The 27979-nt window shown below is 37.7% G+C and overlaps 1 protein-coding gene across 3 annotated transcripts; it reads left to right on the top strand.

Annotated features, from left to right (window-relative positions):
* The first annotated feature begins 106 nt into the window (after window positions 1-106).
* Window positions 107-27964, top strand: Dsc1 (desmocollin 1). 3 transcript variants are annotated; one of them, XM_076912953.1, is made up of 17 exons: window positions 107-494; window positions 2863-2947; window positions 4792-4991; window positions 6101-6220; window positions 6997-7152; window positions 12764-12908; window positions 14403-14569; window positions 16431-16565; window positions 18150-18335; window positions 19375-19634; window positions 19753-19895; window positions 23510-23722; window positions 24689-24925; window positions 25610-25734; window positions 26346-26600; window positions 27383-27428; window positions 27512-27641. In XM_076912953.1, the coding sequence occupies exons 1-16, from the start codon at window positions 432-434 to the stop codon at window positions 27416-27418; spliced, it is 2526 nt and encodes an 841-aa protein (XP_076769068.1). In that variant the 5' UTR covers window positions 107-431; the 3' UTR covers window positions 27419-27428; window positions 27512-27641. The 3 variants fall into 3 exon arrangements, with proteins under 3 accessions (XP_076769068.1, XP_034374259.1, XP_076769067.1); XM_076912952.1 differs by lacking the exon at window positions 27383-27428 and having other exon boundaries at window positions 114-206; window positions 306-494; window positions 27512-27964; XM_034518368.2 differs by lacking the exon at window positions 27383-27428 and having other exon boundaries at window positions 108-494; window positions 27512-27964.
* Window positions 27965-27979: the final 15 nt, after the last annotated feature.

Below are 27979 nucleotides of genomic sequence, written 5' to 3' on the forward strand. Positions count from 1 at the left end.
CATAATAACTGGGAGGACTTCACAGCCTCTACCTGGGGGTAAAGGGAGGAGGGCTGAGCATGGAGGGTGTTGTCTTTTAATTCTGACTATGTGTTAAGTGGCAGGAGAACTTTTGAAAGCTGCTTTGAGGAGGAGCCAGTGGCTGGGCATGGGGTGTTCTGGGCCTCGCTCTCCCCACTTGTAGGAAACCCTCTCTCCATGCACAGGTAATTGGACAGGAAGGAGCACGACCGGCCAGGGAAGAAAGCCACTCTGTTGCTCCTCCTCCTGTTGCTTATCAGTTGCATCCTGACTCTCTTCCAAAGCCATCCCAACTGTGCCAACTTGGCTGCAGAGCATCTTGACGATTGCCAGCATCTGCTTAGCCTCTCTGTGCACTCCAGGCCGCTCTATTAGCTGCTCACCATCCCTGGCCATTGAGACCGCTTCAGATGGCTGTGGCCTGTGCTGCCCCAGGGAGCACCTTCTCTAAGCAGCTCCTTTTCTTTCTCCTGGTGAGTAACATCCAAAGGACTAGGGAACTAGTCTCACCTGCTTCTTCCTGCCTGTTGGTCTTGAAAGAGATTTTTGGTATGAATGGAAGGCGGGGTGGGGGTGGGGGGATAGTTGGAGAAAAACAAAACCTGATTTAAGAACAATTTAGAGCGAGGGCCTTGTCACCCAGGATGGGGAGTGATGAGCTTACTTTGCAAGCTCGCATGTATGTGTGGTAATGTCTTTCAAGGGAATCCCTTATTCAGTTTTGCTGTGTGGTTTTTTTTTTTTCCTGAGGAGTAGTGAAATAATATTTTGGCATTTGGCCCAGAAGGTTCTAAGATTTGCCTTAGCTGCTAGGCATTCATAAAGATTATGCATTTAATGTGCTATTCCATTGAGCAGTAGAAAGAGAAAAGGAGTCTGGGTGAAGATGTAAGTTACTCAAGATGTTCTTGGTTCACTCAGCAAGAATGGGGAGGACTTTCAATGTGAGGATGCAGTTCGACTCCACAAGAGGAGTGTGACAGTCACCAGACTTGGCATGAAGCTGCCTTCTGCCTGGGTTGGAACCGTGTACAGGATGCCATGTTTGCCTTTGGGGAGGGGTGGAGTTTCTCAAATCTCAATTCCGAATTTCTTCATTGTGACTTTCCTGGTTTTTAAATTTAACTTTGTCTTCTACCAAAAATACTTTAGTTATAAATTCTATTTTCAGAATCTGGGGATTTTCATGAATGGGCACAAACATTTTCTCCACATGAATAATTCATAGTGCACGGTCGATGGTCAACTTTTCATCTCACCACTACCAGAGACTAGAGCACATAGAGGCCACCTGGAATTAGTGTTGGTTAAGTAAAATGTAGTTAAACCAGATTTTTCTCACCTTTGGTCCTGGTCCCTGTCCAGCCCATTATCATTTAATTCATCCTGTACCCTTTCATTCTAGAGCCTCATACTAACTGGAAAGGTAACAACTCCTTTCAAGTCATTTTAGACCCCAATTTAACTTGGAGAGAGAGGGATTAATGATGTTCTGGAAACTTCCATTGTTTCTGTTTACAGAATGTGCATTCCTGGACTGGGGTCCTAAGACAGGGAGAAACTAAAATGATGACAAGGTTGGAAATGTAGATATGCCCTATAAAATATATGTAGACACATTATACACAGAGGTACATGCATGTATGTGTATATATGTAGTTATGCATCTGTTTCTTTTTCCACACTATGCATGTAGAAAATTAGTAACCCAGACTTTATCCTCAGCAAGACCTGAGGCATAGTCTAGTGCAATTCTTGGCATAACAATGATGGTATTTCTAAGTAGTCAAGTGAATAAGAATGTCTGTTGTTTTCATAAGTGGTTATTTAAATTACAGCTATATGCAAATATGACCTATAAAATGGCAGATGACCACATTATAGGCCTAGCAGATTTGAGAAACAAATGTACAACCTATTTTAAGTTGCTATGATGTAGCTAGTAGACTTGAGTTAGAAGAATGTAGCATCTTTAATATGACCATTAATCATTTAGTTTATCCCTACACAAATAACATGTCCCATAATTTTAGAGTGTGGTCTTCGAGAAAAAGTGATGACAAATTGATCTGTATGGTTCTGTGAAATCTAGCTGTGCTCTTATTTTTAATTGACATGGAGTTCTTTTAATAAAGAAAAAAGAAAGCAAGTAAGTATCAAGTGCTGCAAAGAAATAAAATTGTTTTGAATTTATAGATTCTCTGACCTTATAACTCACTTAAAAAAAGATAGTTTGTTTGCTTTGGAGTTCTTAGATACGTTTTAAATCAGTATCCGTGCCTTAAATATAATAAAAATCCAGAGAGTTTGGTAAATTTACATCACTTAGCATGGTGGTTTGAGAACACTTGGATTTTGAAGTATTTTTTCCTTTTCTAAGAAATGATTTTCTGACAATGGAGTGGTTCTGTCATTTTTATGAGCTTCAAAAATTCTCGTAATATTTCTCACTTCCTCAACAGCAACCATTAATAGCAGTATTTAAAAAAGATTGGAGAGTTGGTGTTTCAGTGCTTATAGACTTCTAGAATCCATACTATTTCAGGCTAAAGATCTGTGAGGTTTGTGAGTCTTAGAGGAAATAATCAATTCAATGGATCACAATACATTCTGTTGCAATTATGTAATAATGATGTAGTCTTAAGAACTGTTCATTTCATTATTTCATTGATACTAAATGGCTTCCCAAAGCCAGTTTCCCTGTGCATATCACTCTCTAAATGAATATGGAAAAATAGATTATTTAAAAAGTTAATTCTAAAATTGATAGTAATTTTATTAATCAGACAAAAATTGTAACATGTAATCAAATATGATATTTTTTCTTTTTTCTTTTTTGAGGTTTTGGTAATTTTTTGTGATGCCTGTCAGAAAGTTTCCCTTCAAGTTCCCTCTCATCTTAAGGCTGAAGCACCTGTAGGCAAAGGTGAGGATTGTATTGAGAACAGAGGTAACGTGTTGCAATTAGCTTTTGGCTGTTCTTGCAAACTTTGGGATGAAAGCAATGTAATTGCTACTCTGTATTAAAGCGAGCCATACACTGAAAAGTAGCTACCATTTACTAATGGTGGTTGAAAGTAGTCCAAGTATCAGATTTTATTGTGTATCTTTCTTGCTAGAAAAACTAGCAAACATTAGAAAATTTAAAAAATTATCTTAGTTCATACAAAGCCAAGGCATCAAAACCAGAAGCTTATTTTAAGTTATGTCATTTCTTCTGCTGCCAGATTCTCAATGTCAGCTGCTTTGCTGATGAAACATTAAAGAAACCTCAAAGTTGAAATGCTGTATCTGTGGTTGGTAGCAATGGATAAATATTTACTGAGAATTTATATGGTGTATGTCACAGAATAGCTTGTGACAGTCAAATACAATTCCAGTAAAATTTACGACCAGAGCCTTCAAGATACATTAAGCACTGAGTTTATCGAATCTCAAAAAGATTTTATGTGAATATTATTTCCATTATTAATAAGAAATATTGCATAAGAATAGACTAGGTTTCTCCTCTGTTGCAACATAACTTTTATCTTATTGCCAAATAAAATTTAACTTAATCTCAAAATCTATTGGCACCATCTTATAATAAATGTACTATAAAACTATGTAAGTCAACAATAAATTATGAAACAGAAACATACACACACACACACACACACACACACACACACACACACACACACACACACTCCTATCTACCTTCAGACAGCTCTCAATTTCTGATGGAGTCACCACATTCTCTTAAACTCATTATAAGTTAAAAATGTAAGGAAAAAATGCATTCAGCATACTTGGTTTACCAAGCATTATCTTAGAAACACAGTCTACTGTATAGTTTTGAACATGGTCCTATTCTCTGTTCTAATCCCAGAATCACTAGGAGTAGCTTATAACTCTGACCAGCATCAGGAAGGAGGCTCTTACCATATGTCCTTAGTTTGAGAAAAACATTAGTATTAAAGCCTCAGGCGCCAAGTTAGTTCCTACCACACGCATGTTTCTGTCATACTGTCTTGAAGTTGAACCATTCTAAGCTAAGGACCTGTGAAGACAAACCCATGAATACTAGGGAAAGTGAAGGAATCCAAATACAATAAGATTCAAAATAGTTTATTTCTTAAACTAACTCATGATGAAAGTAATATGTGCGGCGTGGATGTAGTTGAGGCTTGTCTTTCTTGGATCAGGTCCTTGTTTCTAGTCTCAGCACTGCTAAAGGAAGGAAGGAAGGAAGGAAGGAAGGAAGGAAGGAAGGAAGGAAGGAAGGAAGGAAGGAAGGGAGGGAAGGAGGGAAAGAGGGAGGGAAAGAGGGAGGGAAAGAGGGAGGAAGGCAGGAAGGGAGGGAGGAAGGGAGGAAAGGAGGAAGGGAGAAAGGAAAGAAGGAAAGAAAGGAGGAGGAAGGAAGAGAGGAAGGAAGAGAGGGAAGAAGGGAAGAGGAAGAAAGAAAGGAAGAGAGGGAGGGAAGAAAGGAGGAAGAAAGGAAGAAAGGAAGAAAGAAGAGAAGGAAGGAGAGAGAAAAGCAGGCAAGGAGGGAAAGAAGAAGGGAGGAAAAGAGGAAGGGAGGAATGGAGAAAGAAAGGAAGGGAGAAAGGAAAAGAAAGGGGAACCATAATTTCATTAGTTTAATTTTCACAATCTCTATGGTTAGAATAGCAGGTGTTCAGTGTCCTGCCCTCTTTCTGCTCCTCCTATGCATGTAGCTGTCATTCCTGTAAGACTCGTTCCCTCCCTGTTTAACCTGACAATTGCTGTGAAATGTCTTCACTGTAGTGAATCTGGAGGACTGTCTCAAATCACCCAGCCTGATCCTGTCCAGTGACCCAGCCTTCAGAATTCTGGAAGATGGCACAATTTATACAACACATGACCTGCTTTTGTCTTCTGAAAAGGAGTTCTTCATCTTGCTCTCAGACAGTCAAGGGCAGGAGCAAAAGGAGCTAGAAATTGTACTATCAGCAAGAGATAAAAAGGTAAAACATGTTAGGGCAGGATGCTACTTCAAGGCCCCTGCAAGACTAACTTCATCCTTGAATGATTTTCTTTTCTTTTGTACTCAACGTTTTCCTGAGAACCAGACTGTTAAAGAGAGTGGTATTAACACTATTTATATGGTTAGTATTTATATGGTTAGTATTGATAAAGACTACAGCCAGGGACCAAAGTACAAATATCAAAAGTTTCAGATAGATCTTAAGGTGTGGTTGGAAGAGGAGCCAACCTGAAGAACAAGAACAAGAACAAGAACAAGAACAAGACAGGGGTGGGTCTCAGGGACCAGTGAAGGAATCCAAGCAGTGCCACTCCACCCTGTGTCTTCCTTCCAACTGACTGGGCTGGTGGCACTCATCCAAGAGACCTGACCTGACTTAGAAACCTCTGTAGGACCCCTGCCTTTAGAGTGGACGTGTGGTCTGGCTAATGGTGTTGTGTAGAGGTGTTTGTTCATAAACTCACTTTCATGTGTTTAAGAGTGATGAGTCCTGGGCATAAAAAGACTGCTAAGCTTCACATCTCACTTAAGTAAACTCAGCATAATGACTTAGTTGTCTAATACTACTGATTGCACTTATAAAGATTTCCCAACTACCAGACCATGCTTCCTTGAGTGTAAAGTATGTTCCATGATTAGAAAAATTATTCTTTTTATTCAAAGTGTGTGAAAGTTGTTTGAAAATTTATGCTCATGTTTTTGTGGAAGTTTATAAATGCTTATAGACAGGATTTCAATGGATTTCTCCTGTACCATTTTATACAAAATGAAGCTAATTCTTAAATATTTACTAATTGATCATCTACTGGAGACACAGGGAGAGTCTATAGCTTCTCAAAAATATCTGTGACTAACCAAATTCTGACTGGTTATACCAGAAAACAGGTAGAGCTTGGGAATATAATATAATACGAGGTCAGTGTGTGTATGTGTGTATTTACTGAAAAACATAATGCAAATGTTTTAGAGATTATTTATGATATTGTCACATATTACTCTTACTTTCCCCATATTGTGGTGAATGGGGAAAACCCACAGTTTTAATAATGCTCAGTGATGCTGTATTTCTTCATTTTCCATCAAATGTAGGCTTTTAGGAAGAGGCATACCAAAGAACCAGTGCACAAGCGCAGTAAGAGAAGATGGGCTCCTATTCCATGTTCACTGATGGAGAACTCATTGGGTCCATTTCCACAACACATTCAGCAGGTGCATTATATGTTCTTTTATTTCATACATGTTAAGTCTTTTTGCCCTTAAACTTTCCTGTTTAACAGGCACAATTTTTATGGGCTGGGTTGTGGATTAGTGGTAGTATATATGTCCAGCATGCACAAGGTCCAAAGCTCTATTCCCAGCACCCGATAAAATAGATAACTAAGTAGTATACAATACACTTAAATTATCAATTGTATCAATATCATCTATCCATCACAATGAGTAACATATAATGATTCCTCAGAGTGTTTTCATCAAAACACTAGCTATTCAAATATTTATTTATTTATTTATTTGGGGTAGGGGGCACACATGTACCATACAAACATGTGTGTGAGTCAGCAGGCTGCTAGAAACCATTGTTATTGTTGTTGTTGCTTAGTAAGAGGAGATGTCTCCCTGCTACACAGCTAAAATGCACAGCTTTGGAACAGTCTGAGATCTGAAGAGTTAATTGTGCAAGAAGTTGCACTACTTCAATAGTGATCATACAGTCTTTAATCCCAAATAATTTGAAATCACAGAAAGGTTTTCTCTAGCATGTACAAAAACAGAAGGTGGTAAAGGCTCACAGGCTCCAGAGCTACATGGGTAGTAAAACATTAGGGACAAGAATCTCTGACTTCACACATGGAAGAATGAAGATAAGATTTCAAATGGGCAAAAGAACAGAGGAAAGAGAGAAAGTGATTTCTCAAAAGAGACTAGATTAAGATGTTGATCATGATGTATTTGTTCTTTCTTGAAATTGTTTCTTCTTGTTATAGATTCAATCTGATGCTGCTCAGAATTATACCATCTTTTACTCCATCAGTGGACCCGGAGTGGACAAAGAGCCTTTCAATTTGTTCTACATAGAGAAAGATACTGGGGACATCTATTGTACCCGGAGCATTGACCGTGAACAGTATGACCAATTTTTGGTAAGATTAATAAAATATTTATTTAACATTAGGTCTTTATTTTTTATTTTTAATATTTAAGCATTGATTTTTAAAGAATAAGTACTGTGTCAAATAATTTATTTATACATATAATATTACTAATGTTCAATATAACATGGTGCCAGGCTGCAAAAGAGACAGCATGTTTAACAAGGAAAGCAAATGGGTAGAGGACATATAGAAAATATAACAATAAATTTTTAAGCACAGATGCTTATCTATAAAACTCTAGAGGAGTAACTGAGATTTTCATTTGGTTTGAAGTTCTTTACAATAAAATACTTCCATTATTGGCAGCCAAGTTTTTATGTTGTAAAACATGTAAGATCTAAAAATCAAGATAAGCAAAACTGCTACTTGGGTCCATGCCCAGAAAGTCTGACCTACTTGTACTAAGCTGGGCTGTATCACGCATGGGATTCTGAATGTGCACATATGTTGGTTGGTTATATCCACCATATCAGGCCTTTCTTAGTGTGGTGTTATCCCCCACCCTCTGCCATACACACATCCCTTTCTTAAGAAATTTTACCCTTGAATTGCATTTTATCTAGGCATCTAGAACTTATTCACCAGTTTATCTTATTCTTCTACCTAAAGACAAATCCACATATCTGTTTAGTGTTCTAATCTTTAACTGGTATACAAGAGACCTCAATGGCTTGGGAGGATGACATTGAAAGACACTACTTAAGGCCTTACAATTACCAATTCTCTGTAAACGTAGTTAGTAACAGTGTTCTTTGCTATTGGAGTTTAACCAGGAGAAACGTCTGTGAAGGAAGTCCAGAGGGGAATCTTAGCAGCCTATCTTCTGAGTTTTGTCCCTAGCAAGCCACCTGTAAAAGAAGGTAACTTCTGTGAGGAGTGGAGGGCTCCCAAGAAGATGATGCATTTATAGTAGAAAAACCTGTTTGGAGTTAGGAATACTGGACAGGCTTGTCATCATACCAATGCAGAGGGGAGGCCAAGATAGGAAGATTGTGAATCCAAGGTCAGCATGGGGTATCGAGTAAGAGTCTATCACAATGGCAAGAGAAGAACAGAAAGAAAAAGAAGAAAAGGAGGTAAAGGGAGAGGAGAGAGGAGGGGGAGGGAAGAAGGATGGGAAGATAAATCAACCAAAACAAATTCTGACCTGAACGTTACTCAACACTTAGAATGTGAAATACAAGGGAAGAAAAACAAGTGAAAAGCAGAGGGTCCTTGGTAAAGAATTAGTAAAGAGACTAGTTTTTGGTTCTAGGATATCTGTAGAACTCATTAAGGTAGCACAAGTTTTAAAGCATCATACAATATTTCTGCTGTAGATATTTCATAACTGTCAACAAAGGTGGATTTGTTGCGACACTTTCTGTATTTTATGCTTCTTCCAAAGTTCTTTAGATTAAACATGTTTTGCTTTTACCAATATATATTAAAAAACCTATTTTTAAGAATGTTTACTGAAGCTGTAAGAGAGAGAAGCCAGACTTCATCGTAACCACTTTATTTTTAGTTTTTGAAGTGCTGGAAGCAGATTCCAATGGGCGTTGGCCATAGCTTGAGAGCAAGCGCTCTGTTGCAAAGCTATCTTTAACCCAGTATGGTTGTCATTTTCATCTCTACTCTTTCTGGTCCAAGCGATTAAACACAGGGTCTTACTTACATAAGCTAAACATGTATCCTATACCCAGTCCTACTGCAATCACATTTACCGTTCTATCTACAAACAAGTGAAAGTTGTGAGTGAGAAATATAGAACACTTACTGATTACATAGCGCCTTACCCAGAAGCAGGGCAGTCACCAAGAATGTACTCTGCCCAAACATAAGAAGCCATCTGCTGTGCATGGTGCTGGATCTACTTCACTGAATATCTATCAGTTCTGATAGGAGCTGTTTTTCAACCTTTTGGTTTTCTTTGCTCCTTACTATTAATACTGTCAGAGGGAGGGGAGAGAATCATTAAAACAAACTTCTTTGACATTAAGTTGTACTATCATTTGACACTTTCATACATTCACACAGTGAATTTTAGGCAATCTCTTTGTTTTCATCCCAAGCTCTTTTCCTCCTGGAGCCATCTTCTCAGCCACACCCACCTTTCCTCTGAGTCACCTTTCTGTGTGTGGTCATGAAATTACTTTCTTGCTGTACACTTTGGTAGTTTTATAATTTTTATGATGGATAAAATAATTTGGAATCTATATTCAATTTGGATTTGAGCAATTTTGCCTTAAATATTATCCTGTTTCTCTGATGTTTAGGTCTAAATTGGCATTCAGAAACGTCACTTTTAAAATACAGGTTTTAAAATAGAATTTTCTAAGTGAAGTATTGCAAGAAGATGTAAACACAATGTAAGCTATAAAATCACTAGAAGAGGATGTAATAAAAGATTTCTTTGTCAAAGGAAAAGTTTTAATTAATATGTTTAAAAGCATATATCAAATTTTAAAAACAACAATCTATTTAATTATTTTAAACTTATGATAAAAGACTATATAAATATATTTGTTCTTTTTTCTCTTTTTTATTTAAAAATTATACAATATATTCTTTACTGTTTATAAGTCCTCTAAAAACCCCACTCATTTCCCTACCTATACAGGTACATCTGCTCATCTCAAAAACCCACAATAAAATAAAAAATGAAGATCAAAACAGACAGACAGACAGATAGGCAGACAGACAGACAGACAGACAGACAAGACCCAGTAGGACAGAAGTTATCAAAACAGAACAAAAACTCACACAAGAAGGCATGGACTTTGTTTTGTGTTGGCCAACTGCTCTTGAGCATGGGGTTTTCTCTGGAGTTTGGTTTATACACCCAGTGATGCTCCATTGGAATAAGACTTTCCCCTTTTCTTGCAGGATCAATTGTAAATAGTTTCTCTACTAGAGATAGTATTTTGTGTTAATTTCTCCTTCTCAGAGCTAGAATTTTATTTAGTTTGAAACTATGTAGGCCCTGTGCTTGCTGTCAGAGTCTCTATGAGTTCAGATGAGCGTCAGTCCTGTTGTGTCTGGAAGATACCATTTCCTTGGAGTCATCCAGCACCTCTGGTTCATGTGATCTTTTCAAGCAATTCCCTTTGTTCAAGATATATTTTATGGCTTGTTTTTCTAGTACATCTTAAGTATCTGTCACTGTTCCTTGTAACTTGGTGAGACACAACCTCTAAGAAATTGTTTGCTTGGTTTATCGGCTGCTAATATCTATCCTACCTATCACAGAGGTGTTCTAATGTTGAATTGACAATATCACATGCAAACAGGAGAACTCCTTAGAGACATACAATATACATACTCCAGAATCGTGTAGTAGGGGTTTTGATGCAATTGCTTGATCATTTACTTTTGTTTAATTTAGATAAATGTAAGATTTTAATAATAAATTTCTGTTTAAAATAATTTTATTTAACCAATATATTCCTCTACAAAAATTGAAAAGGGAAAGGCTATAACAATAACAGGCCCATGGTATTGAAAAATCATTCTTAATACATGACTAATATTATTACTATCATACTAAGATTTCAATGCATTATATTGCTCTTATTATATAGGACAATGACATCTAGTCAGTGCATAAAAAAGATTACTTGAGGTTTTTAAGTGCTGCTATAAGGACCAATTAAGAAAATATCTATATTTAGTTCCTCTATTACATAAGCATGAGCAAATTCTGAAGGGTCAAGGACAACCTTCAGTGTTAGATTCTAGTTTCAATTTTCCTGTTTGAAACAATTTCAATTAGAATTTCTTTGGAGGGATTCTAGACTCATTACTAGTGGAAACTGAAACCAGTATAGCATGCGACACAAGATCACTGAGTCCAAATTAATGGTTGTAAAAGCATCCCCGTATGTACTCAACTATCAAGAGATGAGATGATTACTTGAAGCTACAAGTGCTTCCTACATGGTAGGAAACATGATTTCCAATGGAAGAGTGAATAGGCAGGAGCCACTGTAAGCAATGGCAGAACGGATGGAGGTAAGGACCAGGTGTAGTCCTTTGTGACAACATAGACCAATCAGTATGGGAGACTCAAAGAGATGGGTTCCTTTGCCTTCCTAAGAGGGAAAATGATGATGTAATAGAAAGAAAATTTTAATTAAAATCTTATTCATTATAAGGCACTGTGTTACTATGTTAGGTGTTGCAGGAAAATATCTGCGACTCTGCAGCTTCATTTCTGATGAGAGTTGTAATCTATTGGACAATTTTCTACTTTCATCTAGTCTTAAGTTTCAAAACCAGAGTTTTGAGAAAAATGTATACAGCCTAGGAGGAGAAGAGAGGAGCTGATGGAAGGCTAAATAGTGTAATATTTGAATATTCTAAATATGGTAGTGAAGATGTAGTGTGATGATTGATGGTGGTGATGATGATGATGGTGATGGTGATGATGGTGACAGTGGTGGTAGTGATGGTGATACATCCTGTGAGTTATGGTGGTGATGATGGTAGTCTTAGTTAGAGTTATAATTGACATGAAGATTCAGCATGACCAAGGCAATTTATCAAAGAAGCACTTAACTGGGGGCTTGCTGACAGTTTCAGAGGGTTAGTCCATAATCATCATGGTGGAGGGTGTGGTCATAGGCAGGCAAGCAAGGCACTGAAGCAACAGCCGAGAGCTCACATCTGATCTGAAAGTTGCAGGCAGAGTAAGAGGGAGACTGGGCTTGGAATGGGCTTTTGTAACCTCAAAGCCCACACCCAGAGATGCACTTTCTCAACATGATCACACATACTAATCCTTCCTAACTGTTCACAAACCAGAACCAAACATTTATATGTATGAGTCTATTGGGACCATTTTTATTTAAACCACTACTATGGTGATGATGGGGATGGTGGGGATGGTGGGGATGGTGGGGATGGTGGGGATGGTGGGGATGGTGGGGATGGTGGGGATGGTGGGGATGGTGAGGATGGTGGGGATGGTGGGGGTGGGGGTGTTAGGATAGTGGGATTAGGTTAGGGGGTTAGTTAAGATGTAATTCAACAAAAACTTACTGAACACCCATTATGCACCAATACTTAGAGTACAAAAATAACTGGGTAGAATTTATATGAAAAACAAATCCAAACCTTAAATCCTGTTGGCTGGGATTAAGATGCAGCCTGTTGTTAAGTATACAAATATATTTTTATTAGCATTTTATTATAAATGCATGTTTGGTATATATATAAAAAAGAAGAAAATACAGGCAGAGATATCACCCTGAATTAATTGTGACATTATATATATTAAAATTGAAATACATTTATAAGCTTTGCGAGTAGTTGTTACAAACATAGCTACCTGTGGGTCTACCTGTGTTCTCACAAGTGACAAACCACAGCTAGTTCTAAGAGCACTTGGAGCTCATGGAACTGAGAGCACATGGGACTTTGGTAGGAGAATAATGAGAAATAACTTTTCAAGGGGGTGAAAGGTACAGGGCACACACAGTGACTATGCATTGCATCATTTCACAGCTGCACATAACCTGTGCATGTTTTTAAACAATACCTCTGCCCTACTCCTGGGCTTTCTTTTGTGCATGGTTTGTCTTGTAACAACCAGCTGATGATCATTTCTCCCTTCCAGGTATATGGATATGCAACCACTGCTGATGGTTACGCCCCAGACTACCCTCTTCCCCTGCTGTTTAAGGTTGAAGATGACAATGACAATGCCCCATATTTTGAAACCAAATTGACAGTTTTTAGTGTGCCTGAAAATTGTCGATCTGGTGAGTTCACATTAAGAAAACAACATCCATTAACATGTTCGAGTGTGAATGTGTGCATGCATGCGTGTGTGTGTGTGTGTGTGTGTGTGTGTGTGTGTGTGTGTGTATGAACCTCTCTAGGTTCTCTTCTTGCACTATGGATTTGGGGTCTTGAGCTCAGTCATCAGTCTCATCAACAAACCATTCAGCCAGTTTCATCTTGCTGGCCTGACATTTTACAGAAGTATATTAACAAGATCATTTATACTTCAAAAGTACTGTGTAGTAAAATGATTGCCAGGCATGGTGGCACAAACCTTAAATCTCAGCACTCAGAACGTAGGGATCAGTGATGTCTGGATATCCAGCTCTGGCTACACAGAGAGACACCTTCTCAGTAAAGTTTAATTTTATAATTTCACTTTATGTTTTCTTTTTAGTATTTTGGATTATGTACACCTTTTGTTTTCCTACTAGATGGTTTTTTTTTTTATTTCTATTAAGGCTCAAATTGTTTTGAGCTAATTTTTTTAAAATTTAATTTTGTACTTGATATAGGTTCATATTCTTTTCATATAATGACCAGGATTCTGGTAATCTTTATTTTTGATTCAGTTCTCCCTAGGGTTAGAATTCAGTGTTTGGTAGTTTGATATCTTAGGAATATTATAGTGCAGAAATAATAGCTGGGTTTTCATTCGGTTGGGACAGTTCTAAAAGAAGGGATTTAGCTGGGAATTCAGAGAGAATATATAGACCCAAGGTCCCCTAGGCCTGTGGAAGAACAACAGAAAACTGTTGAGTGTTTAAAACACTTGTAAGAAGTGTTAGTTATTGTGGACTTCTGCATTCTGTTGCTGGGTCCATGTGCAGATATGACGTAGTCCTCTTAGAAGCATCTTTAAAACCTCATGTCCTGCTTAGGAGTATCCTCTGATTACTGTACACATTTAATTCATTTAATCACACTTAGTTCTGTATTAACAACTGCTTGCATCTAAGAACGCTTCAGCACATTTATTATTAAAGTGAAAAATTCAATGTCTTTGCTATAAAAAGACATATTGAGTTATTCTACAAGAGAGAGTTTTCCTTTTAAAAATAATCCATGAACTGTTGTTAAATGCTAATTGTTGACAGGGAGAAAGAATTTCAGAGTCACTCTTACCAATGTCTTAATTTCTTGTATGTAAAATACAAGAAATGCTTTTCACAGTATATACCTAGCTGAAGTTCCAAGGAAGAATGGCTTGGGAAAAGTTTGTAAGAACATTTATACATATTATCAGATTATCTGTAAAAAATACTGGTGTGTGTGTGTGTGTGTGTGTGTGTGTGTGTATGTGTGTGTGTCTCTGTCTGTCTGTCTATCTATCTGTGAGTCTCTTACATGTGTGCCTGTGGTGTCTCTCTGTGTGTGTTTTGACAATCTGCTGCAGTGACACCTGTATTTTTTTGTTTATAACTCATTATATTATGATTTAAATTTTGACTACATTGGCTTTATCTAAACAGGAACTTCAGTGGGACAAGTGACTGCCATAGACAGGGATGAACCAGGAACTCTACACACTCGTCTGAAGTACAAAATCTTACAACAAATCCCAGATCACCCCAAGCACTTCGCCATCCACCCAGACACAGGTGTGATCACTACCACCACACCTTTACTGGACAGAGAGGTAATGGATCTGTACATTAATTCATCAGTCACTGTTTAAGCTGTTAATTACTGCCAGGATGATTACAGTACAGCCAACGTGCTTACTCCCTAAGCTTTCTTCCTGAGCTAAGCCCAGGGACTCTCTGGAGACTTCTTTGCATCTGCACAGATGCTGAGATAGTACAAGGGTAAGACAGGTCTGACCTGCTCTCATTGTGCTGATGTGAGGTCCCAACAGCACTGCTTTAATTTGCTTCATTTCTGCTTTTGAAAAAGTAATTTCATCATGATGTACGCCATTTGGTAAGTCAATCAGAAAACCAGAAGATTCCATTTGTTTCCTTCCCCGTGCCTGCATAGGTCCACTGTGGCTGGTTTATTGTCTATTCATAGTTTCCTCTCCTTACCTCAGGGAACCATTCACACACACACACACACACACACACACACACACACACCTATCTATCATAGGAATATTGTAGTGCAGGAATAATGGCTGGATTTTCATTCAGCTTGGAGAATTCTAGAAGAAGGTATCTAGCTGGAAATTCAGAGAGGATATGTAAAAATCAAGATTCCTTAGGTCTATGGAAGAACAAGTGAAAATTGCTCAGATATCTAGATATAGATATTTATAGACACACACACAAACATGATAGGGGGAGAGGGACACACACAGAGACAGAGAGGGAGGGAGAGAGAGGGAGGGAGAGAGACAGAGAGGGGGAGGGGGAGAGAGGGAGAGAGAAAGAGAGAGGGAGAGAGAGGAGAGAGAGGGGAGAGAGAGACAGACAGAGAGGGAGAGAGAGAGGAGAGAGAGAGGAGAGAGAGAGAGAGAGAGAGAGAGAGAGAGAGAGAGAGAGAGACAGGGAGAGAGAGAGAGAGAGACAGAGAGAGAGACAGAGAGAGAGAGAGAGAGAGAAATATTCTTAACAGTTTCACCTTTTCCAGAATGTCACAATCTGAGCCACACAATATGGAAGCTTTCCGTACTGGCTTTCTCCTAGTAGTCTGAACTTCCCCCAAGTCTTTTGATGGCTCAACAGCCCATTACTTTACAGTACAAAGTACTCTTACATCATCTGCAGATACAAGTGTATTTACTCATTTCACAGATAAAGAAACTTTGGGTTTTCCTTAAGTTTTGTCCGTTATGAATGGGTAAGTTGAAAATTTAAATATAAAAAATCAGCTTATGAGTAGTTGTTTCTTTCACTGTGAGTAGTAGAAAGGAAGTTTTTTTTTTGTGTCTGGCTTTGACAGTCCAGTTTACCATGGCAGGGGAGGTGTGGTGAGAGGGAGCTGTTCACACTTCACAGTCAGGAACCATGGAGGGCTGAGTACTGCATCTCTGCTCTTTCCATTTTCCCTTTATGTCTTCTGGGATCTTAGCATACAGGATAATGCTGTCCCTTAACACATAGGATGGTACTATCCACACTGAGGCTGAGTCTTCTCTCCTCAGTGTAACCTCTTGACATACCCTTTCAGGCATGCCCAGGTATATCTCCTAGGTGATTTTAAACCTAGGCCAATTGACAGTTGAAATTAGCTGCATTATTTGTTCAATTTCTTGTTTTTTATTGGTATTTACAGTGTTTTTATTAAAAAATATTCAGGGATGGGCATGCAGTTGTATTAACACACATATATAATTTTTAATGCTTATTTGTAATACAACAACAACACACAGAGTATATATCATAATTGTCAGTGAGAGGAAATAGATGTATTTACCAATACAGCTCCTTCCTCCCTCCCTTCCTCCCTCCCCCCTTCCTTCCTCTCTTCCTTCTTCCTTCCTTCTGTCCTTCCCTCACTACCCCTCTTTTCTTCCTTTCTTCCCCCCCCTCTCTTTTTCTTCCTTTCTTCTTTTACAGAAATGTGATACTTACAAGCTAGTGATGGAAGTACGAGACATGGGGGGCCAGCCTTTCGGTCTTTTCACCACTGGAACAATCACGATATCACTGGAGGACCAGAATGACAACTTACCGTATTTCACCCAAACAGTTGTGAGTACACTTGTGTGCTTATTGAACTGGATTCCTTCATATTAAAAAAAATCTAGAATTTTGCAGTTTTCTGACATTTTGTTTTAAATAGTAATCACTTAAAAAACATGTAAGAAATGTGTGGTTTGTAAGAAGAATAGCTGAGGTGCTCAAGTTTCTGTTGTGATGAAGTGGCTTTGCTCTTGGCCACTGAAGAGCACTTCTGTTACGATGTGTTTGATGTTTTCTTGGTTATTATTGTAAGTTTGGGGAAATTTTTTAGATGTTGAAGAAGAGGCTTGCTCTCCAGTGTTCTGTATATTTCAAGTTATGACGCAGAAGAGAGATCAGCTTTATACGCTCTGCTGGGGTCCGAGTGAAGTCCTGCCCACAGCTCCTCCTGCGATAGGCCTTAGCCAGCAAATTATGTGAGACACATATATGATGAGATTGCCTAGGAGTGATTGTTTTTCTGACTTTTAATGAGTAACTTTGCACTTTTTCATGAATCTATGCCAGAGTTTCAGTCAGAGAATGGGAAATCTCAGATAGTGACAGATACTTGTCAAAGAGTCATTCATATACTTAGACCTAATCCTTTTCATCTTACATCCTGCCTTAGTAAAGTTTTAATTGTTGTGATGAGACATCATGACCACAGCACCTCTTATGAAGAAAACATTTAATTGGGGCTGGCTTATATTTCAGAGGTTTAGTCCACTACTGTCATGGGGGGAAGCATGAAAGCACACAGGCAAGCATGGTGAGAGAAAAGTAGCCGAGAGTTCTATATCATGATCCACAGCACCAGAAAGAACAGTTAGTCACTAGACCTGGATTGAACTTCTGAAACCTCAAAGCCCACCCCCAGTGACACACTTTCTCTAAAAGGCCACACCTTCTAATAGTGCCCCTCCCTGTAGGTCTATGGGAGCCATTTTTATTCAAACCACTACACATCTTTTGCAGATCGTAATTCATTCTTTTAGTTTTTTAACATCTTAGGCATCTTTTTTTTTTATTTTTTAGAGTAATGTCTATGATTTAATTTCTCAAGAAAATAGAAAACTTTTCTCTTAAAATGTTTGCTTATGAATCAAAGTAAATGAAACAGGATTACTGTGAAAGTCAATAATTCTGAGCTTCTGCCATAGCTCAGCTGTCAAGCACTCGCCTTACACATCGAGACCCCAGGTTCAATCCACAATAATGTGAGGAAAAAAAAAAACAATAACAAACAAGCAATATATGTTCTCACTATAAGTATTATATGATTGCTGCATTAGTATAATTTCATCAGTGTTTGCTATGTCTAAAGGGGAGAGTAGAGTGTAAACACGATACAGGGTCAGAAAGGAGACAAATCTGAGGTTGAAACAGAGCCGGAAAATCACCTCACAGAACTTTAGTGGTTAAGAGGTGGGTCATCTTTGATGAATGGAAGGTATTTGAAAACAGGATAAGAAAAGAAGAAGTTAGCTGGGCATTAAACTTTTATAAATTATTTTCCAAATCATGAGTATTTATTACTGCATATTATATTCTTTAAATAGAATTTTAAATATAAAGACGACATTATACTTAGAAAGGCATTTTTCTCCTCAGTACACTACAGAAGTAGACGAAAACAGAGTTGATGTTGAGATTCTGAGAATGATGGTGCAAGACCAAGATTTGCCTAACACCCCTCACTCAAAGGCGGTATACAAAATCCTAGAGGGGGACGAAAATGGAAACTTCAAAATCACAACTGATCCAAATACAAATGAAGGGGTCTTGTGTGTTGTCAAGGTATGTAAAATCACAAAGCTATTCCTTACAGCATTCAAACACATGCTTTGACATTGGTATAAAAATGATTGCTGTCTATGAACCCTTCTCCAAGGAGTTACAGGCAGTTAAAGCATGTGTGAGGAGGGGAGTCATTTGTCAGTGGTGTAGCCACTCCGTCAAGAAATAAGCCTAGGAAGAGGACTTGGGAAAGAAAGGGATTTTCTTAGAGTGGTAATGGGATAAAAGAATATAATGAGAGTTTTGTATATTTGTTGTATAGTGAATATATTAAAAATTAATACTTCATATATATGAAGACACACACACACACACACAAACACACACACACACATGTATATATACCACAGCAGTGCAGAATTGTGATGCAATGATTGACAGTGGTTTACACAGACCCTTTTCTAGTATTTCACTCTTCCTAAGCAGAAACTTGTATTAGACACACACTTCAGTCCTCTGTATGTGGGGTTAACTAAGGCAGAGGAGTGTTAAATCTGACAGCGGCCTTGACTGGCAGCACTGAATGCCTACTCTCTGGCTCCTCTCTGAATTACTGTGTCCTTGTCTTGATGTCTTTCCCCTTTAATTCCTTGGGAGTGGTTAAAAGCTTTCCGAATAAGTTATTTTTTCTGATAAGATTCTTGTAAAACATTTTTAATTTCTGCACTGCGTATTCTTTCTTTTCCCCTTTTGCTGGTCTTCTGTATTTCTTTCCTTCATCTTTTCCTTTAAATTTAACTTGTTTCAGGAGTCTTACTGGGATTAGATACAATCATACTGCATTCCTATTAGTATTTAAAGTTGCAATAAGAGGATAAAGGTGGGATCTTCCAAAGCAAAAAAAGTAGGAAGGAAAATAAATGGTCAACTCTTAAAAATTGATGATTTTAACATTTTAAGAAGATAATTGATTTTTTTTTTTTTTTTGGTTAGCATCAGCTTTGGGAAACATTTTGAAACTAAGAATTACATTCCTTATCTATTAAATTGTGTCATGTATAGCAATATAGGGACTGATCAGTGTGTGTTCATTAAACAGGCATTGAACTATGAAGTAAACCGCCAAGTCACTCTGAAAATCGGCGTCCTTAACGAAGCTCAGTTCACTAACGCTGCCAACACACAATCCCCAACAATGTGCACCACAACTGTCACTGTGAAAATTAAAGACAGCGATGAGGGCCCTGAGTGCCAGCCCCCAGTCAAAGTCATTCAGAGCAAAGATGGACTACCAGCCGGCCAAGAGCTCCTGGGCTACAAAGCGATGGACCCAGAGACAAGCAGCGGTGCAGGCTTAAGGTAATGCACTTCCCTGAAAACTCCCTCATCTTCCCGGGAGCATGAACTTACTTCAGATCTAGGAATGATCTGTGTGTCTCCGCTTTGGTCATTTGATGTTGGCTTTCTGAAAACCTAGGTATAAGAAGGTAGGAGATGAAGATGAGTGGTTTGACATTAACGAAAGCACCGGAGATTTGAGAACCAGGAAAGTACTAGACAGAGAGTCGAAGTTTGTGAAAAATAACCAGTACAATATTTCAGTAGTGGCGATGGATGCAGGTGAGTGCCATTTTCTAAAAGTAAAATATGAATATGGAATGTCTCTGTGTCTAGGTCAAATTTTAGTAAAGACAATTGTTTCCTCTAAGGTACTAATAATCTACAAGCAAACCAGTGTGTTCAGTACGATGGCTCATTTCACTCGGATCACCCAATCGGTCCTGTGTCCTCCCCTTGGGCAGAGCCACAGGAGATTAAATGACCGAAATCTAATTTTGAGTACTGGTTCATTTGTTTCTGCTGAGGTATATCATTTAATCTCACAATGCCTTGTCTAGGACCTCTTTTGTTGTTATTTTATAAACCCAGGACCACTAGCCCAGGGATGGCTCCACTCCTCATGGGCCGAGTCCTCCCACATCAATCACTAATTAAGAAACTGTTCTACAGGCTTGCCCACAGCCAGACTTATGGAGACATTTTCTGAACTGGAGTTCCCTCTTCTCAGATGACTCTAGCTTGTGTCAAGTTGACATAAAACTAGCCAGAACACTTATCTTACAGGTCTTTTCTTATATATGCTTTTGGTTTCCTGTTTTTATAGGAGTTTTGTGTGTGTGCAAATGTGTGTATTGCTGTGTCTATAAAGTGTTTCTTGTGCTTTTACTTTGGCTTCTTCTTTTCTGCTTATTTTGTCCTTTTCTGTTTTGCTTGTATTATTATTATTATTTTAGATGCCTGTTTATTTTCTAAAGAGAGAAAGGTAAAGTATGGATTTAGGAGGGAGGGAAAGTGGGGAGGAGTTGGAAGGAGCTTGGGGAGAGGAAAGAGTAATCAGATTTATTATATGAAAAAAATTATTTTCAATTAAGCAACAATAACAACCACAAACTGGTTCTAGAATCTATTTTGTAGAGTGTCTCCTTGCTGCCAACTGTCAAGTGATGATCTTGAAACTCTTGAAATAAATGTCTGCCTACTGGAACCATATTAGATAGTTTAAATAAATGTGCTAACAGTGTTTGTTAGATGGCATTAAAGAACCCTCTTCTCAGATAAACTAAACTAGCTTTCAAAATCGGAGCTCCCTCTTAATGTGAATGTCACTACCAAGTAAACTACCTGCATATTACCTTTCTCTTTGATCCACACCTCAAATATATATTTCTTTTATAGAATTATTTTAATATAATTTCCAAAACTCTGCAGAATAAGAGGTCAGGGATATTGGCTGAGAAACATATTGACTTAATATACTTTACAATTCTGGGTGATTTGGTTTTTTTTTTTTTTTTTAAGTTTGCTATTCCTATAAGTAAAAATGAAGTCTAAATGGCTTACACATATAATTATGATGTGAAACAGGGCTCTCTATCTACTTCCTTTTAGATGCTTAAATTCTAAGCACAGGACCATAAAAATTAGGAGGCATGAGATGAGGATGTGTTCCTTCTCATAATGAAAGCTTTACTGCTTTATATTCTAAGAGGAGAGCATATGGTATAAAAGTTTTACCAGTAGAGAATGTTTAGATGTCTCCACACATTGACAGAGTTCAGAGGCTTTCAGGGTAAAGCACAAAGAGGGCAAGAGTTCAGAAATCCTGGCACTAGATAAAAGGAAAATAAATTCTTATTAGAGAGGAGAAAATTAATGAGAGCAAAATATAAGAAATTAACTTTGTTGCTTAGTACTAAAAGATACTGAAGGTAAGCATGGTAGGATCAGTAAAAAAAGAGCAAAGCTTACTCAAAACAACATCCAGAGTTTATATAACCTAGATGTGCCCAAGAAAATATGAGGATTCAACAAATGTTAGTGACAAAATTGTATTTTATATATATATATCAGCTTATATCCTTGTATTTTTCATGTGTGTCACTCTTGTCTGTGAGGTTGAGCTCTCTGTCTGTCTGTGCCAAAGATACTGTTTTATACACCTTACTCCTAGAATATGAGAATAGCAGTGCACACCAGCCCTGCTCTGAAGCTCATGTCCCTTAAATTATTCAAACGAATAGTAGTGACAGCTTCTGTGACTGTTCTCTGTTAGCCTTTATTTGACTCATAATACTGCAATTTAAGCATTATTATACACTGGAAACAATGTGATAATTATCACATATGCTGTATTGTTACTCTGAAAGTGTGCCTTCACTTTTTCTCCTTTATATTTTTTGTTCTTCTAAATTGGTTAAGAACTCAAATTCTCCCTGCCACCCCTCTGGTAAACTGTCCCTTTATCAAGCATGGAGATGAGAATTTGGTACATATCTGTTTAAGGCAGATTTTTAAAAATGGTGTGTGTGTGTGTGTGTGTGTGTACCTGCTTGAATGGTCTTTAGAAAGGTAGAAGAAGGCCTTGGATCCCCTGGAGCTAGAGTTACAGGCAGAGCGGGGCTGATCTAAGGCTTTAGTAGAGACCCTGTATATAAGAACCTTACTTCTTCTTCTTCTTCTTCTTCTTTTTTTTTTTTTAAGACTTATGTCAGTGCAGTGTTACTGTCTTCAGACACACTAGAAGAGAGCATCAGGTCCCATTACAGATGGTTGTGAGCCATCATGTGGTTGCTGGGAATTGAACTCAGGACCTCTGGAAGAGCAGTCAGTGCTCTTAACTGCTGAGCCAGCTCTCTAACCCAGAACCTTACTTCTAAATAAACTTGCTTGTCATAACACTGCTTATGCAATAGCTCCTGACCCCAGCTTTCCTATCTCCTCTAACTTCTCTCCTAGTCTTCTCCTTAAGGACCCTTTCACTGAAAAATGACCCATTTGTCCATGTCACCTGACATGAATGTTAGGATCTAAACTGTGGTCCTGGGCAAGAGTAGCAAGTACTCTTCCCTAGTAAGTCCCAGCTGACGTGTCATGGTTAGACTTGTCGTTCCTCTGTGGTTTGAGAAGCACATACATCTCTAGGTTCAGGCTGTGAAATTAGCTACGGAGGATTTTACAGTTTTGAGGTGTACTTGGTACTTGGAACAACTGAGTTCAAATTTTATAAACTACCTTTTTAGTTTTAGCTTCTGCAAAAGTCTTTATTTCTGAGTAGCTATCTCATCAAAGTGGTAAGCATTTTCTTATTTGAGTCCAAACGTAACACACACAGTCTTGGGAGCTAATGGGTGTACCACAACTTGAGATTAAACAATGTGGAATATTTCTAATAATAAAAAGCTCTATCCATTTAGGTCTGACTTACAATATAGTGAGTTTGGGGATACGGAAAACAGAATAGTGACAACAACTGACTTCAGAAGCTCTTTCTAGCAATGCTATGGATTTAGATTTTAGTTTGTGCATGTACTTCTTAGCTCTGTGGCTGGTATCCCCACTCACTAACACTTACGAATCAATTAAACAGGTAATTTAAAGTAAGGTTGAACTCGACAAATGTATGGAACTGCCTCTTCATGATGTTCCATCATTTCCTGTAAATGGAAAATCACCCTTTGGTGCCTTGGAAAATTTTCCGAGAGTTTATTTTCAACTCTGATTTGACTAATAAATGTCCAAGTAATGTCAAGCATCTCCTGCTCTATTTTTATCAGCATGATTCAAACAGAAAATCTTATAGGAAAAACATTAAATGATAAATATTGGTTAAATGTAGGTTTAACTGAATCTCGATTTCCTTTGCGACCGGAGTGACCTATTTTTATTTATCTTAGTTGGCCGATCTTGCACAGGAACACTGGTAGTTCTTCTGGAAGACTTTAATGATCACCCTCCACAGATTGACAAGGATGTGACCATTTGTCAGCAGGAGAAAGATTATGCTATTTTGGAACCTGTTGATCTAGATGGGCCAGATAATGGTCCACCTTTTCAGTTCTTTCTGGATGATTCTTCCAACAAACACTGGACTCTAGAATCACAGGATGGTAAGTACTTATGCTAAATAGAGTAAGTAATCCCAGCTCGAGATTGCTCAAGTCCTGTGCTTTTACCTTGGTTAGTCATGATAAATATAAACGTGCTGTAGAAAGTTATTCATCTTGGAAAAATAATAATGCTTTAATATCTATTTTCTGTTTGTCATCTATCTATCATATACCTATAATTTATCTGTATCTGTATCTATATCTATATATCATCTGTTTTGCAATTATCTGCCTAATATCTATCAATTATCAATTGACAAAGATGTGACTATTTGTCAACATAGATAGATAAAATTATCTATTTATGTATGCATGTGTCTATCTGTGTACCAATAATTTGTCATATACATGTACATATATATATATACATATATATGTACATGTATGTAAACATATTACACTTATCTTTTGTTCTGAACATCCTTTAAGAAAACACATACATACACGCACACATGCACACACATATTTATATATTACACTTACATTTTTGCTCTGAACATTCTTTAAGAAAACACAGAAACCAATTTTAAATCACTGGAATAACTTTTTAACTACAGATACGTCTTTCTTTGTTTGTTTCTTGTTTTTTTTTTTTTTTTGTTGTTGTTGTTGTTGTTTTGTTTTTGAGACATGGTCTCTCTCTTTACCTAGCCTTAGCTTTCCTGGAACTAACTATCTAAACAGAGTGGGCCTCAGATTCACAAGAGACCTACCTGTCTATACCTCCAGAATGTAGGGTTTAAAGGCATGCAGCACCATGTTCAGCTTGGAGATCAGTCTACCTTTAATTTAAAATAATGTCAACACTTTCCCTACTTTTCTGAAACATTAAATAATTTTTAAGAAAGAAAATGAACCATTAGAGTTTTTATTGCAGATTAATTCCTTGAATATACACCAAGTAAGGACAATGTTGTTGCTGAAATGTCGTATTAATACATACTCTATTTAACCTTTTCCTTTTAGGTAAACGTGCCATTCTTCGTCAACGACACAATCTTAATTATAACTATTATTCTGTGCCAATCCAAATACAAGACAGGCATGGTTTTTCTGCAAAACATGTATTATCAGTGAGAGTGTGTGACTGTACAGTTCCATCAGAATGTAGAATGGGTGTTGAGCAGAGAGACGTTAAACCAAATGTAATCCTTGGGAAATGGGCCATTCTTGCCATGGTCCTGGGATCTGCATTGCTGCTGTGTAAGTATCGTTATCTAAAGTGTTGTGGGATGTTTATGTGATAATTTCCTGGAGCAAACAACTTTTACAGAGAAGTTTGTTTCACTTCAGTTTCAGAGGTCTCAGCCCATAACTAAAAAGCTCTGTTGTCTTGTGTCCAATGACCAGTAGCATGTAACTAAGTAACCTACTTATCTTATGGCAGTTAGAAACCAAAACGAAAGAAAGAAGGAGGAGGTTAGTGTTGTCCCAGTGATGCAACTTTTTTTCTATCAAGGCCCACCCTTTGAAGACCCCATCACCTCTCAACAGCACTCTGATGTAGGGACCAAAACTTTAACACACGGATCACCTGGGACAGTTTATCCCAGCCATGATAGTCTAGAAAAATATACTGCAGTTCTTTATTTTAAGGACATGTGTTGGTACATGTGCCTTTAAAAATATCTTGTACCTGTTCTGTAAATCATAGAAGAAATAGCACTAACATCAGATTAAAACTGTTTAGGTAAGTTTTAGAGGTCATGTTTAATTCATCAGAAGTTAATCTTGAGACAGTGAAGATTTCTGAAAAGCTGTACAGACATTTTTAAAAATATTATTTTCAGATTTTGGTTTTTAAAACTTTTTATTTATTGTCAAATTATTTTAATATCTTCAGAATGTGAAAAATAATTTTACTTTGCTTTCTGATTTTTCCTGTAGGCATTTTGTTTACATGCTTCTGTGTGACTACTACTAAGAGAACAGTTAAGAAATGCTTCCCCGATGACGTAGCCCAGCAAAATTTAATTGTATCAAATACTGAAGGACCAGGAGAAGAAGTGACGGTAATTCAGAATTAAAGTCCCACTGAATTACATGGTGGCCCAATGAACATAATTGATTACTCCATAGTAATAATAAAACCTAATAATTACTGACTTATACTGTAACAAGCAGAAATTGAAGTTCCCTGCATATTTTAATTTATTGTCCATTTGTATTGGCTTTAAGGAGCAACTCAAACAATAAAAACACATGTTCTCACCATTTTATAGGCTAGATAAAATCAGATACCATATTTTCCTTGAAGGCCCTGAGGAGGGATAGCTCTTTTCAGTTTTTGTCCCTTGGATTTTGGCCGCATAAAGCAATTCTCATGGTATTGTTTCTCTGTATGTCTAACAATCTAAATTTTTCTTTTTGTAAGAACATTGGTCATATTAGATGAGAGACTAACTTCTTTGAGACTTACATGAGTGTATCTACAGTGACCCCAGGGTTAGGACCTCAACATATGAATTCCCAGGATGCAGGGTTGGGCCCAGAATATCTATGATATGATTCTTAGCATTGTTCTAATTTTACATGTGAAGAAGAGAGGCACAGCAAGTGACTTGTCTATGGTAAGAAAGAGTTGGTTTCTATGTATTGATTCATTTTCTAATTCTATCTGTAGGAGGCAAATATTAGACTCCCCACACAGACAACGAATGTCTGTGATACAAGCACGTCTGTTGGGACCCTTGGTGGCCAAGGAATCAAAACACAGCAAAGTTTTGAGATGGTCAAAGGAGGCTACACCCTGGAGTCCAACAAAGGAGCTGGGCACCATACCTTGGAGTCCAGCAAGGGAGGTGTGCAAGGAGCAGCAGACACTGGCCGATATGCTTACACAGACTGGCACAATTTCACTCAACCTCGGCTTGGCGAAGTAAGAGCTTAAGTCTTCAGGTGCCCACTATGTGCAATCCTAACGTGATTTATAAACCAGACTTTCCCAAAGTATCCCTCATATACCTGGATCACACCTTTTCATCTCCTGTTCAAGGGTAGACACTGATATCAGGAACACACGAAGAGTTTAATTTAAAAAATATGATTTGCAAGACTTTAGGACTAGTTTATGTGTATGTCTTTGGGATATTAAAAGACTGATGTCTTTTTCACTAAATATCATCAGAAAAAAAAACCATCTTCAGTGAAGAATTAGCTATAGTATAATGAACAGATCATAAATTGTCATTATGTTGCCAGTGTACTGCAGTTCTACATGTAGTTATGAAATCTTGCCTACCTCAGTCAACCAAGATAGACAGATAAGCTTTAATCTCAGGTTCCACTCTGTATGTTTTCCTTGTTTGTTTCAAATTGCTCAGGCTGATGTGAGCCAAATGTTAGATAATTACAGCTGTATAACATGAATATATCACACATGTTATATACAACAATGTATTAGACCCTCATGACTATTTACAGTATAAATGCAAGAACCACAGCCTACACTGGTTCTCCCCCACATATACAAAGAAGCCATTGAGATAAATTGCAACTAAATACACCTTTTATTCAAGTGAGACGTTGTAAGTTATTTATGTGATATATACATAGCCTTAGTTCTGATAAATGTGTTCACTCTGAGCATTTATTTATTTATTTGCTATATTTTAAGAATGAATATAATATAGACCAATCATGTGCATTTTTTATATGTAGGAATCCATTAGAGGACACACTCTGATTAAAAATTAAACAATAAAAGGTAAATCCAAGATATCATTTTTATGCTAGTCTGTTTAGGTGTCTTTTAAAAGTTGTGATAAACTGTGCCCTTTCTCCATACAGAAGGTGTATTTGTGTGGGCAAGCTGAGGAACACAAGCATTGTGAAGACTACGTTCGCTCATATACCTATGAAGGCAAAGGCTCCATGGCTGGCTCTGTGGGCTGCTGCAGTGATCGGCAGGAGGAAGAAGGGCTAGAGTTTTTAGATCACTTGGAACCGAAATTTAGGACATTAGCAAAGACATGTGTGAAGAAATAAAGGTGCTGGTTAATAAAGCGACATATGCAAATGAATACAGAGGTATCACTGGATATAGGAGGATAGCAGCTTGTAGTAGCAACTTTGGGTATTAAAAGAAGGTAAAGTCATTTGTAGATAAGGGTGCTTTACCAACCATAGCTCCTCAAATTCTCCTTGTCTCCAGAACTTCCTGTTGTCTAGACAGGATGTTGTCACTGTTGCTTTTCTTTCTGTGCATGTATACATTGCCTCTTCAGAACTGAACTGCGTGTGCCACTGAAACTCTGG

This window comes from Arvicanthis niloticus, chromosome 14 (genome assembly GCF_011762505.2).
Source record: "Arvicanthis niloticus isolate mArvNil1 chromosome 14, mArvNil1.pat.X, whole genome shotgun sequence".
In the NCBI taxonomy this organism is placed as follows: Eukaryota; Metazoa; Chordata; class Mammalia; order Rodentia; family Muridae; genus Arvicanthis; species Arvicanthis niloticus.